This window comes from Hesperophylax consimilis, chromosome 8 (genome assembly GCF_061612785.1).
Source record: "Hesperophylax consimilis isolate HC1 chromosome 8, BYU_Hcon_1.0, whole genome shotgun sequence".
In the NCBI taxonomy this organism is placed as follows: Eukaryota; Metazoa; Arthropoda; class Insecta; order Trichoptera; family Limnephilidae; genus Hesperophylax; species Hesperophylax consimilis.
The window spans coordinates 31,056,010-31,071,344 of NC_142843.1; the positions used below are offsets into that span (position 1 = coordinate 31,056,010).

The window sequence follows — 15,335 nt, forward strand, 5'->3', positions numbered from 1 at the left end:
TCAATGTCATTTCATTTCCAATTTTTAAAAATTGGAACTGATTCTTCAGACAAACTTTAAGGTAGCTTAGTACTTAAGTAGTTTAGTACCGGTAGTAAAGTACCTTACAGAATCAGAAAATTATTTTAATTGAATTAATTCATTTATAATTCTATATTTGAAATGTTTACTAATTATTATTAAAGTTTATTTACGGTGTTATTCGAATGGTAATTTTCTGATCGTGTCTAATTTTATTTGTCAACAGAAAAATGTAATTATATTGTAAAGAAAATTGACAATATTTGGTTTTGAAAAGCAATGATCCTGAGATAAGTAATTTGATTATGAATACGTACTTTCAGTTTCACAAATCCTATAATTATAATTTCCCATGATTTTTCATGCTAGTTATTATACTGAAAACATTATTATACTAATAATTTGATGACAGAGTGTGAATTTTGTATAATTTCTACAAATTTTGTGTTTTCAAAACCGTAATTCCAAGAAACAAACTTGTAAAAAATTAATCTTATAACGAGTCTACCTTTGAAGTGTCGGAGCCTATGGCGGAACCACGTCCACTAGTGACAGAATGGCTGGACACGTCGTCATGCATGTTGGTAATTGAATTTGCGCAATCCTCGTTTATTGGCACACGGGAAACCAGTCTGGCCAAGAATGCGGAATCGTATAATGGCCATCTCTTGTCAAATGTATCATCCAGACATTTTGTATTTATTTGCCTATATTATTATGCTGTCAGTAAACTGGTGCTGAAATCAAATAATATTACAAAATTTAACTCTATTAATAGTTTAATTGTCATGGGTTATTTGAGGAGACGTTCAGGTTGTATTCCAGTTTTTTGAATCGACTATTAATAACACTTCATGATTATTTTGTTCATTCTAGTCTCACTTGCCCTGCTGTTACTTCTTAGTAGATTTACTTAGTAGAAAACCGGGAGTTAGGTCGAGGGTCAAGTCTACAACTATAAAAGTTATTTCAATTTTTTTCTCGAATACAGGCTTTATTTGATAATACGCGGATCTTTATTCCAACATTAGAAATTGTTTATTGAGTCGTGATGAAAATTTTATTGAATGGTCTATAAGAGACAACAACATCTACCTAGTACATGTTACGTCCGTTAATTGTATAAAATTATTTAAAAATGAGCCCATTTTTTATTTTATACCTTGTTGTGTCTTGTGTTTAATTCATTTTTAGTGAGGGTAAGACCTACTACATATGCTTTAGATTTCTACAACACACTAAATCAGGCTATCCTTTCAGGTACTGGGCGGTGACCAACATCGATTACATCCACCATCGCACGGCGCGTCGCATCGGGGCCATGATCCTCGTGGTGTGGAGCGTGTCCTTCACGGTGTGCGTGGCGCCCGTGCTGGGTTGGAAGGACCCCGATTGGCACCTGCGCGTGTCGCGGGACCTGCAGTGCATCGTGAGCCAGGACCTGGGGTACCAAATCTTTGCCACCGTGTCCTCCTTCTACCTGCCGCTGTTCGTTATCCTCGTACTGTACTGGCGCATCTTCCAGACGGCGCGTAAGCGGATTCGGCGGCGCCAGCAGACGGCAGGCGCTCGCGGTGGCAAGGGCCCGGTTGCCGGGCAAGGCGCGCTGGCGGCCGCGGGCAGTAGCGGAGGCATCGCGGCAGCCGTGGTGGCCGTCATCGGCCGTCCGCTGCCTACCATATCCGAGACCACCACCACGGCCTTCACCACCGTGTCCTCGGCGAACACCAGCCCCGAGAAGGCGTCCTTCGCCAATGGCGTGGAGGCGGACCCGCCCACGGCCGACTGCATGAGCTCGTACCCGCCGCCGCCTTGCAAGTACGCCGCGCGCCGTAAGCCCAAGGAGGCAGTCGATTCGAAGAGAGAGAAAAAGGCCGCAAAGACACTTGCAATCATCACGGGAGCGTTCGTCGTGTGCTGGCTGCCGTTTTTCATCCTGGCCATCTTGCTGCCCACTTGTGACTGCCACATAAGCCCCTACCTGGTGTCGTTCTCACTGTGGCTGGGCTACTTCAACTCCACGCTGAACCCTATTATCTACACGGTTTTCAGCCCGGAGTTCCGCCACGCCTTCCAGCGGCTGCTGTGCGGCCGGCGGGGGGCGCTGCGCCGACGCCGGAGGCTCGCAGCCCGGCACTTCCAGTGAGCTCGGCCCCGCGACGTATGCCTAGTGCCGCTGTGTGTCGTGTGCTGTGCTTCGTGCGTTGTACTGCTGTGCGCTGTGCGGCTGGACCGACGCGCTGTGTTTGACTATTTCGCTCTGGTGAATATCTCAGTGAATACATTGATTATGAATGAACCATGTACACTTTTTAAGTCTATTTGTGTAGCATAAAATCCCCCGCCCCCTCCCCACCTCGTGATCCTTCGATATAACTAAATGTAAATAATACCGTTAATGGTTGCGAAGGATATGTTTGCAAAACAAGAAATAAGATAGTATACATTTGTTACTGAATGATGATAGAGTTTAGTTGTTAGCGATAAGCGTCCACCTTCCGACCTTTCTGGGTTCGAGAGGAGAGCAATACATTCTATGAGACTTACAGATATTTTAATGTTATATTACTTTATTAAAAGTACGTACTTACCAGAATGTAATATCACCCGTTAAAATATTCTTAGCATAGTACGAATCTAATGTAGGAAACGAAAGTATTTGTGTTGACTGTTACTTGCCATCAAATATATATCCGAGCTATTTTCATTAAAATGTAAATCCTGTAGCGATTCGACTTTAAGTTGCATTGGTATTGTAATTAATTCTAATTAAATCCTCTTCTCCTCGTCCATCGAACTTACATTATTGTGTTGATATTTTGTACACAATTAAAAAATAATTCTTTTCTTTAATATTCTGTACACCCGAAGCACAATATAGAGAAAAAGGTTTATCTACAATGTGAAAACACTACTTATAGAAAAGAGTGAGTACTTTCTTATTACGAAACCCTAATGAGATCCTTAAAGGATAGAATGCTTTAAGGTTTGTCTATTCTTCTTGAAGCCTTTGGAATGGTGATTATTTCTATTGTCAACATCCAGAGTGTGTGGAACCCTCCCCAGCCGCCGTAGAATTATATGAAAGCCGTTCCTTCCTACAGCGCTATACGTGAACATAATGATTCACAGCTAAACTTTATTGGAAATGGATTAATCGTCTAGAATGTAGCTAGCGTGGTGAATTGGCAGATAAAATACGGGTATATGCAGATGCAAAGTATTATTAGAACGATCACTTTGACATTAATTCTCCATCGTGTGTCGAGTTGCCCAGTTATGTCGTGAATTCTAGGAAGTTACTTGTGCATGGTAAAACCATGTATGATCGTTATTACAATAAGTTATGACATATATAGAGTAGATAGTAGGTTGGAATAAAAGTGTGATGAGATGATATGGGTGGATCAAGTAATCATGTACTTTGAGTCAGAACAACATAATAGTATCTATGTAAAGCCGCGTACAAATATAAGCAACATGTTGTGCAATGCAACAAATGTTTATGTCCGTTCGTTGGGCGGTTCGTGCGCAAAGCAACGTAGGTACACACTATGTTATTTTATTGCATTACATATTGTGTTGCTTACACTTGACGTTGCATAAATGTGAATGTGAAATAAATAATACTCAAGTATGTGCCAAGACAGAGTTGAATGTTATTTTGAGTTTTAGTTAATAATTTTGGTGCGTATTATACCAATGAATTTTAGAGGAATTTGCTTTGTTTCTATTTACCAAAGTATTTGTCGATTTGCCTTGTCTCTTCGGGCTCTTTGTCAGACCTTTTGAGAATATCAAACTTTTTGTTTTGCACAGCGAATTGAAGATATTTGCGTTAGTCGAAGCCTTAGCTCTTTTGTGTCAAATATATTATTCTTGCTATGCTAAAACTGCCTAGGCAAGTTCATATTTATTTCAATTGTGGCATTTGGGTTGGATTTGAATATCTTAATTTTTGTTGAGTGTAAATTTTTGCCTTGTTTAACAAGGTTTTAAAGCATTAGTTTTATAGAATTTTATACACATTTGACGAATTATCGCAAAGATCTCCACATTTATCTTGTCTGAGTCTTGAAGCTTGTGATTCGTAAAGATTTCAAAAACATTCTTCTGTGATTTTAAGGATTCAATTAGCTTTCCAAACATTAATTTATTATAACGTCAGTATTGCCGTATAATTAGATAGTCGAATGTCGAAGCAACGAATTTACAAGAAAATATACAATCTAAATGTGGGTTTGATGGCAAGTAAATCAATATTCAGACCTTCCCGTTAGATTTAAAAGATGATATAATGTATATGTGATGTACAATCAAATGTGAATCAACCCCCCCCCCTAGTTTCCCTTTGCCCTCATCCCCTCTCCCAGTGGAACCAACCCTTAGGAGTAGTTAATTCCTTCGTGATAAAACTATGTTTGCGCAATATTTAGATGTATTCAGATGTTGTGTATTTTTTTGTATATATTTGTTTATTATTCATTTTGTATATTTCTGTGTGATTATAAATCAGCCTAAATTGGGCCATATTCCATAAAACTTACACTCAATATTGTACACCGATGCTGTCAGATATAACTACATATTCACACTTGGTGTTGTAAACATGTTTGCCAAAGCATCATGTAAGATCAGCAATCAGCCGATGTTTTATGTTCCATAATTCAGTCATATAAATACGTTGGTCCACGCTGTGTGTAAGATTAGCAGTATGTCGATATTGACAGACAATCTATACTTCCTTGTCCACCCAGTGTTTAAAAAAATGTTAGACCAAGCTTTGTGTAAGATCGGCAAACATCCAATATTGGGACATATTATACACATTTCCGTATCCACAAACACTCGGTATTGTAAGCATGTAACATTTTGACTAAAGCTTTGTGTAAGTGGAACATTCCATACTACCATGTATGTACAACTAGTGTAAACATGTTAGAACAAGATTCGTGTAAGATCAGCAAACATCCAACATTGGGACATATTATACACATTTCCGTGCCCACAAACACTCAGTATTGTAAGCATGTAACATTTTGACCAAAGCTCTGTGTAAATGGGACAATTCATACTACCATGTATCTACAACTAGTGTAAACACGTTAGAACAAGATTCGTGTGAGATCGGCAAACATCCAGCACTGGGACATATTATACACATTTCCGTGCCCACAAACACTCAGTATTGTAAGCATGTAACATTTTGACCAAAGCTCTGTGTAAATGGGACAATTCATACTACCATGTATCTACAACTAGTGTAAAAACGTTAGAACAAGATTCGTGTGAGATCGGCAAACATCCAGCACTGGGACATATTATACACATTTCCGTGCCCACAAACACTCAGTATTGTAAGCATGTAACATTTTGACCAAAGCTCTGTGTAAATGGGACAATTCATTCTACCATGTATCTACAACTAGTGTAAACACGTTAGAACAAGATTCGTGTGAGATCGGCAAACATCCAGCACTGGGACATATTATACACATTTCCGTGCCCACAAACACTCAGTATTGTAAGCATGTAACATTTTGACCAAAGCTTTATGGAAGTGGGACAATCCATACTACCATGTATGTACAACTAGTGTAAACACGTTAGAACAAGATTCGTGTAAGATCACTGAACAGCCGATATTAAGAGGCAATGCATTCATTCATTTTCACACACACTGGTTGTAAACATGGTAGTCCAAGCTACGTGTAAATCAATCAATCATTAGATCAACAATCTTCCGATATTTTCCCATTATCTGAGAATACGCTCAAAGTCAGAAATTATAATCTGGGGTTTTCATCTACCAGAAGACTTGAAACACAAATTAACCTGAATATTTACATATTTTAGTAGCGAATCACTCTATGGTAATTATATTTTATTTGAAATGAACTTGTACTTCTTCAGCCTTTGTGATACAATACGGGTCTCGTCAGGATTTTTATTGATCTAATATCAAACATTTTTAGTACATTTTTGATTAACGAATGAAGGAAACGATCAATCTTTTTACGAAGGACGTTGATTGCGTATTAAACTGTTAAGGATATTAAAAACTATTCTTTACAAATTACAAGCATTTCATTTTGATTACCGATCCTGTCCCTAAGCAATATTTCACTATACCTATATAATAGTGAATGTCCAGAATGATTTGTCGCCGATCCATTTAGCAGGAAACTAGCAGACAGATGGCTAAACTTATCTTGTACAACTAACTTTCACATTGTTTGAAGAGTAGGACACTGTCACATTAAGGAATTCAAATAGCGTGGACTGTAAATATATATTTGGGCTACAATCTCATCAGATCGTTGCTTTCCTCATTTTATTCTGGTAATACTTTCTATTTTGTAGGTACCTGTGTCCAGTGTGAGACATGGCTTAATATTGCTCTACGCAACACACTGTATGACGAAGGATGTACCCAGCAACTGAAAATGATCATGCTATCGAGAGATACTTTTAATATTTGCTTGTGCAATAATGATGTCGTAGCCAGTAGGAGAATTGAACCCACGACGCCTGGGTAGGAACCCAACAAATATTTGTGGCAGAGTTGATAAAGTGAGTTAATTTCAGCAAAGCAATAAAGTATATATAGAATGGAGCAGATATTCACTGTATAATATCTGACCTGGCGAAACCGGTTGGTTGTATATTAAAAATAACTTTATGTGTTCAAAGTTGCGTGTTTCATTTATACTAAAATTTTGCGAAAATGCCAACAAAAATTTAACGAAAGTAATTCTTTTTTCACTTATTTAATTTATTATCATTTTTCGGAATAACTTTATTGAGTAAAACCTCAAATTGTAATATTTAATTATTGAAGACAATATTAGCGATTTCTTAACGAAAATCTAAAACAGAAAAATCAGAAAACGATACGGTCACATCTAGGACTCGAACCCAGGACCCTTGTCTTTCCGGGACACTTGGACCTTGTGTCCCCGAAAGACAAGGGTCCTGGGTTCAAGTCCTAAATGTGACCGTATCCTTTTCTGATTTTTCTGTTTCAGATTTTCGTTAAGAAATCGCTAATATTGTCTTCAATAATTTATTTATTTTCCACTGGATTGTAAAATTTGGGATTGTTTTTTATCAGTAGGTATATTATACAAGGGTTAGCTACCTCGTCATGTTAAAATGTATGCAATATCCGTTTATAGAAGCTACATAAATAAATCCATAAAAAATGGCGTAAAAATAATTGAATCAATAAACCCCCGACGTTATGACGTAACTTGCCGATTCAAAAAACACTCGCTATTTTAGCCCTCTTACAGAAGTAGTCCCACCGGAAAATGGTTCATCAATTATTGATTGCAATACGTGACTTAAATTTTGGCCAATGATATCGGGGAGGGTGCTTTAGGGGTCCATAGGCTTCTGGGCCGGAAGTTCTGCCCCACCCTCCCTATTTAGCTGAGACAGGCACCCGGGTAGAACGGAACAAGTCCTCTTATTTAATTCAGGGAATAATAGTAATCAGTATTATTGTTGACCTTTTACGAACCTCTACCGAAATGGCTGGTGGAGATTGGGAAGGGAATAGCAATATTTACCTTCTGTTGGCCGAGTTCTATAATAGTATCTATCTCTTATAATAATACCTCTTACATGTTACACGACACACAGAAGTTATCGGCAGGGATACTGAGAGATGCGAGCCGAGAGATGGGAGTTGGGAGATGAGAGTTGGGGGGTTGGGAGATGAAAGTTGAGAGTGGGGAGTAGGGAGGTCCGTCACTCACCTGACTGATGCCGACATTCGACAAAGTTCTGGAATTAAATTTAATCATTCGAATATTATAGATGTTGCTTCGTAAACCATCTGGTTCTTAATTAGTTGTTTGTCAAACTTGTATTTTTATTTTAAATTATAGCAATATTGTGTTCTAGATATACCTTCACACCTATAATAGGTCTTGGTATACCTATGTACTTTTATGTTAAATATGTCAAAATTACATATTTTCTTCATAAGAGTTTGAAACATTCAATCGTCGCTTTAAATAAAAATATAATGGTGGGTAGACCATATAATATAATGGTGGGTTCACTATACCTCTATTTACAAACTTGTTGTGAAATCAGATATGAGCGCATCAGCAGAATGCTGCCTGCTCATTACATTATAATAATAATAATTTATGTAATTTAGGCTTATATCATGTTCCAGAAGCACAGATTTATAATATAGAGGAATACTGACCATCGAGTTCAGCGGATGCGTAGAAAATTATCTGTCCTACACATTGACTAATATAATATAATCGCAGTTGACATAGTTTTGTACTGGTCCTTCGAGCGTGTTGCAAAGGGATTATCCCAGCAGCACCTTCTAACACCAACTCACACATTGGAGTTGCAGTTTCGAGACTCGATTTTTGGTGAAGAAAGGTAAAGAAGAGTGTCTGTGGTGGGTGACCGCTTGGTGGACACTGAGATTGATGAAATTTTGTACACTTGACTTCAGCATAGGAAGGTCTCTTTCTATATGAAATTTCTAAAAAACACGTCATCTATTTTCCAACTTCTTAAAGAAGAATGTTGATACTTCATAGGGAAATTAAGTAAAACTTGGCGTTCAAAATAAAAGGTAAATTACTGCCTACATCGGATTTCGAAAAAATCCGTACAACGCCGGGGATTTCAGCTGTATAAAAATAAATGATTATTATGTGACGTAGACATGGTGTAGATGGAGTAAGTATGCAACGGCACAAAGCTTTGAAATGATGCACTTTTACAAATTTTATATCGACTTATTGCACTAAAAATAATTTCTAGAAAATATTTGGGTTAGGATTTTCAAACTAGGTATTTATTCTTACGCGTGGCATGCTTCGCCTTCCGGAGGCATTTTCAACCGGTGGTGAATCATCTAACAAACCGTCTATTTTTATAGAAAAATCTATAGATATTTATTTATTTATTTATTGGACAATTTGTATAGCGCCGCTTTTGTGAGATATCACTTCAGAGGCGCTTTACAGTTGATGCAGGTATTACAAAAATATAAATATTACAAAAATAAGTGGAATTAAGTTGAATAAAATGAAGTACATGAAGAGGTGATGAAATACAGGAACAGGTGACACGAAGATAGAAAATGGAGTTTGAGACTCTGCAGCAAGAATGAGGTGAGTAAACTGGACCAGCTGCTGCAACGAAAGAGTCCGCCGCGTCCACCAACAGTGCCAGCACGAGGTTCGTCATCCGTCCAGGTATGTGTCTGCTGCTAATTAAGCGCTGACGCAGTATCCTCACATCGATAACAGAACTTGGCAGCACCGCTGTGACGTTTGGCAATTCCATCATTTATCTCCATGTAATCTTGTTCCTGGTGATTGTGTTACTGGTGCATTGTGGCCGCAATAAAAAGCGACGGTCGGGACAATAAATTACCCTGAGCTTAACGAAATATTTCTTAGAGTTTCAGCCTTCAGAATTTCTAAGAATTCCTTTGAAAACATCTGGCGTACCGACAGTTACTGATCCTCAACCTCAGTGAATTTCGAATGTTTTTTAGCAGAATTTTTGAATATTCATTTTTAACACACTGCACACTAATACCATTACTATAAAGTTCGGATTACCAATTGTTAAGTGAATTTAACATGTTGATTGACTGATTTTAAAAATAATTTCAAAGGAATTTCAAAGGAATTCCAAAATAAATAAGTGGATCCACCGCATTAATAATGCCTTGTCACGAATAAATATTAATTTGAAAGGTGAAAGTTAAAATTGAGTTATTGGATAATATTTTGGAATACACACTTAGTGCTCTGTGAAGAAACCGTGTTTTTTGCATTGGTGTATTATATTTAGATGAGATATGAAGTGTAAAAATAGAATAAAATTTTGTCCGTCCAATTAGTCCGATTTGACCTACAACGCTCCCAAAGCTAACAACGCAAACCACCAAATTGCGCCCCAATTTATTATCGCCAGTCGAATACGTTTCGACCAGATTTTAGGCTTCTTTCTTTGCATGATTTTAATAGATAAATTTTATACGTTTGCAATGATAAGTTGAGACAAACACACAGACGTTTTTTTAGGAAAATTTACTATAAACCCTACTCATAAAGTTTTATAATTTTTTCTCAAACTTGCGGCCGATCCTTTGATTTTATAGAGGTGTACATTTGAATTATTCTGTGGTTAATTCCAGATTAGAATATAAAGCGTGGTATTTTCTTTTTCTAATACCATTTATATAATATTTCTCACAACGACAGTAAGAGAGAGAACGACTTTTATGATACCATTATGAGCTGTTCCCAAAAGCGAACAAATTAGCCTGAGGGGTTAATATACGTAAATGATAGAAGGGGCTAAATATATTTTATATTTAGTAGGTATATTTGATAATATTTACCTAATTCAGTTGAAACGTTGCCATTCCTTGTTATTTGATCCAGATGATACTCAGAAGTATCTAATGATACGTGAAACAGCACCAGGTATTTTAGGAAGAATTTAAGCTTTAAAAAGATGGTCTAAGCATTGCTATATCGAGCCATCCCAAACAACACTGATGGTAATAATAATAATAAAAAGTATTTTAATATATGAAACTGTTATTTCGTGGTGGAATTCCATTATAAATATATATAAAGAAAACAATTTTAAACTTTTTCTATTTGTTTTTATTTGACCGTGACCGGTTTCAGCCTGTTAGAGCCATCTTCAGACTGGTACAATTTTAGTCTTAAACTAGGGTTAATATAATAGGCAAATTACATTGAGGGGAGGGGTTAACATAATAGGTTGGTTTGAATTATGAGGGGTTTTTCGTGAAATATGATATTTCCCAAATAAGTATTATACTATCAATTTAAGGATTTACCCACCATAAGGTTATCAGCTAATTGTTAACTATTAAAATCAAATGAATATATTTATAGAACTATGATAATTATGCCTATTAGGAATCTATTGTGTGGTTCCGTAAAAATATTTTAATGGATTTTATATAATTCAAATACATATTTAGGATAAGTGACATACTGATTATAATGGATATAGCAGCGGAGATTTAGCAACTGATTCTAATTTTGTGTTCATAACATTGTTGGAGTTTACTTTTTTAGTTAGGCGGGTTATCTCTAATGACTCTAGCCTATCTAATTTATGACCTTTGTCGCAGGTATGTAAAAATTTTACGTCTCTATCCTTGTCAAACGAGTGTTTATTCTCAAGTAAGTGTGCCGCAACATTCGACATTTTGCCTTTGTCATTTACCAATTCAATTACCATTCATCAATAATTTTATCTACCTACAGACTTGACGTTTCATCCTTGCTCATACTAATTTAAAGAAATAAACGCAAATAAAGCTATATTTAAGCAGTAAAAAAGTGCAGAATACATTGATTTCACGATCGTGTGTTGTTTGTGTGTTTTCAAACTTTAAAAAAGTGAATCTGTGCTCTATTTCATTGTTTGTGAAAAAAGGACAATAAGACACAACAATTTAGTGAATTAAACAATTAACAAACAGTGAAACATAACGAAATTTAAAGTTTATCCTACATATCTAGAACCTATTAAGGTTTTTATTAAAAAACGGTGTTTTTTACTTTAAAAAAAATATGAATCCACATCAATTCATGGATTCTGCGAAGGAGGCAATTGATGATTTATTGAATTGTGTTCAAGATAAAGTGAATAAATTTAATAAAGAACAAATTAACTTAATTACAACAAAAACAAGTGCTATATTTAACTGGATGGGACATCTAACTCTTCAGTTATCTGAAGCAAAGGGAAAAATAGTCGAACCAACATTTGGATACGGCAAAGTAGCTGAAAACCAAAATAAAACATTGGAAAGTGATTACAAATTAATAGTTTCATCGAACAATGCTGACGAATCTTCAGAAAATATACAAAATAAAATCAGGAAGAAAATTAACTTAAGTAAGATTGGTGCAAAAGTGATTGGTGTTAATGCCATATCTAAAAATAGAATACTTATAAAATGTTCGACAAAGTACAATGCGGAAAAAATGAGTAAAGCTATTGGAGACGAGTTCAAAGACATCAGCGCTACAGAAATTAAAAAGAAAAGACCAACTATAATACTTAAGGGCATTGCTAATGACTATAATAAGGATGATATTATACAAGATATAATCGAACAGAATGAAGATATCGAGGTCAAGAAAAGGTCAAGCCGGGAAAATTAGGTGTTCGTATCAACGCTATAAAACAGATTTCATCAAACAGACTCGTCATAAAGTGTCCCGAAAAAAAAGATGTAGACAAACTATCAAGTATGATAAATAACGAAGTCAGGGAAGCAAATGCAGAAGAAATAAAGAAAAAACAACCTACAATGATCTTCAAGGGAATTTCCAATGACTACAATAAAGAGGACTTTGTTGAGGACATAATCAACCAGAATGAAGGCATAAAAATAATAACTCAAGGTCTAAACAGAAGTACCCTATTTGAAATTAAAAAAATAATAAAAAATAAATTTAATGACAATGTTAGCTACATTGTCGAAATCAACAACAAAGTCAGAAAATAAATAATAAAAGAAGGAAAAATCAACCTGGGGTATCAGCGAATATACGTGGAAGACACAAATCCTGTCGTACAATGCTATTTTTGCCTTAAATTTGGGCACACATCAAGCAGATGCCTACAAAAGGTAACAAATAAAATGTCGTGTATGCACTGTGCAGGAGACCACTCCTACAAGGACTGTGAAAATAAGGAAACTTCTCCAAAATGTAAAAATTGTGCCACAACAAATGAAAGATTCAATCTAAAAATACCAACAAATCACCTAGCAAATAATAAAGCTTGCCCATATTATCAAAGAATGCTTAAAATAGCTTTGGAAAAAATAGAATTCTGACTATATCATAAAACTAATTTACTAGTTAGATTGTATTATAAAAACTATAATATACCTTCAGTACTTTATATAAAATTCTGTATATTAATTCCCAATAATTTACATATCAATTTATTTCCATTTACGAAAAACTCTCATTGTATACTACAAATTATAATGTCGTTTAAATTCTTCAAAACTTTAAATGTGTTTAAAGAAAACATTTCACAACCGTTTAAAAACTATATACAATACGATTACCAATATCATAATATTTTTAAAATATATTCCTTCGCTTCACTGAACAAAAATGCATCAAACGCTTATATATTATTTAATCCTTTTGCTAAAACTAGAAATGGATGACTACATTATTCAACATCTGGAAAAAAAATTTTACGTAAAAAATGTAATTTGTGACAACTCTAATGACTGTAACACAATACTTCAAACGACTCCAGATTCATTTACCGTAATGCATCTAAACATACGATCTATAAAGAAAAATTTTGATCATTTTCTAGTAAACCTAAATTTATTAAACAAATATCCTGACATAATCATACTGACTGAAGCACATTTAAACACCAACTCAATCATCCCAACTCTCCCCAATTACAACTACTTTCAGAGCTCACATTATATTAACAAAAATAGTGGTATTGTTATATACACGAAGACGATATTTAAAGACGTACTCTTTACTGAAACGAATATGACTAATGCAAACTGTATTATTATAAGACTGAGCATTAATAATAAACTACCTATACAAATAATATCAATATACAGGACACACTCTGCTGTTATATCCAGTTTTATTGGAGAATTGAATAATATTATTTTAAATAATAAATGTACAAATAATTTTCTAATTGGCGATATTAATATTAACATTGCTGAAAATAATCACACTATTGAAAAGGACAATTATATTAACATGATGACCGCTTTAAATTTTAAACCCTGTATTAATAAATATACTAGAGAATTTAATAATCAAATACCATCATGTATTGATCACATATGGTGTAATTCCAACTACATTGATAATCTTCAAACAATAATATGGAGAAACAACATAACGGACCATCATACATGTATTCTTAACCTTAACATAGAAAAACAAAACATTAATAATAGTAATAAATCTAACATGCCTAAAATATCGATAAACCAACAAATACTTCATGAAAAACTGTCTCACGAAACATGGGAATCTATACTCTGCACAGAAGATGTAAATAATAGTGCTTTAAAATTTCATGACACCTTACAAAAGCATATAAAAGATTCAAGCTGTGAAATACACAAAAAAATATATAAAAAAAAAATCAAAAAAATTAAACCATGGATTACCCATGGTCTAGTGGTTTCCATTAGAGAAAAAGAAAAATTATTTAAACTTTAAAAAAAATTCCCACTAAATAATTCGATTATTTTACACTTTAAAAAATACAGAAATAAACTAACGGCACTAATTAAAATGACCAAAGAAGAATTCTACAAACAAAAGATGTTAAATTCAGGTAACAGTGGTAAAAAAATTTGGAAAACAATAAATGAAATAATTGATAAAAAAAGAAAGACAAGTGACATTTTAAAGCTGCACATTAACAATAATATGATGCAAGTTTCTGATAACCCAAAACTATGTGCGAATGCTTTCAATAATTTTTTTTCAAATGTCGGAAAAAATCTCGCAAACGAAATAACTAACAACATAGATGATACCACCACATCAGGAATTCCAGTAGCTTCATTAAATAAAACGGTAAAAACATTCGAAACGATAACCGAACAAGAAACTGTTGTTATAATACAAAACCTAAAAACTGAGTCCGCACCAGGTTTTGATGGGATAACCGTTGAAATTCTGAAAAAAAAATCTTAACTTTTTGAAAAAACCTATTACACATATCATAAATAATAGTCTTAAAAAAGGAATCTTTCCATCTATTTACAAAAAAACTATTATTTCACCGATTTTTAAATCAGGTGATACTAAAGAAATTAATAACTACCGACCTATATCAGTATTATCAAATATCTCAAAAATTTTTGAAAAGGTAGCAAAAAAGCAACTGCTAAAATTTATTGAAACTAATAATATATTGAGTGACCAACAATTTGGATTTCGCGAAAAAATAAGCACACAGGACGCAATCATAGATTTAACAACAAAAATACATCAAGCACTAGACGAAGGCAAAAAATCTCTTGCAATATTCATAGACCTAAAGAAAGCCTTCGACAGCATAAGTCACAAAAAATTACTCTACAAGCTTAATAAAATAGGAATTATAGATAATGCCAAAATGTGGATAGAAAGTTTCCTGAACTCTAGAAGTCAATATGTAAAAATAAATAACACTCTCAGTGAACCGAACACAAGTGACTTTGGAATACCACAAGGCACCATATTGGGCCCTCTTCTATTCAT

At 34.7% G+C, this 15,335-nt stretch overlaps 1 protein-coding gene across 1 annotated transcript in view; it reads left to right on the forward strand.

Annotated features, from left to right (window-relative positions):
* Window positions 1-6,041, forward strand: part of LOC149421874 (5-hydroxytryptamine receptor-like) — a 186,402-nt gene extending 180,361 nt beyond the window's left edge. Inside the window, exon 4 of the mRNA XM_089634123.1 lies at window positions 1,282-6,041. Coding sequence (XP_089490249.1) covers window positions 1,282-2,167 — 886 coding nt within the window. The 3' untranslated portion in view covers window positions 2,168-6,041. The remainder of the gene's footprint in view (window positions 1-1,281) is intronic.
* The last annotated feature ends 9,294 nt before the right edge of the window (window positions 6,042-15,335 follow it).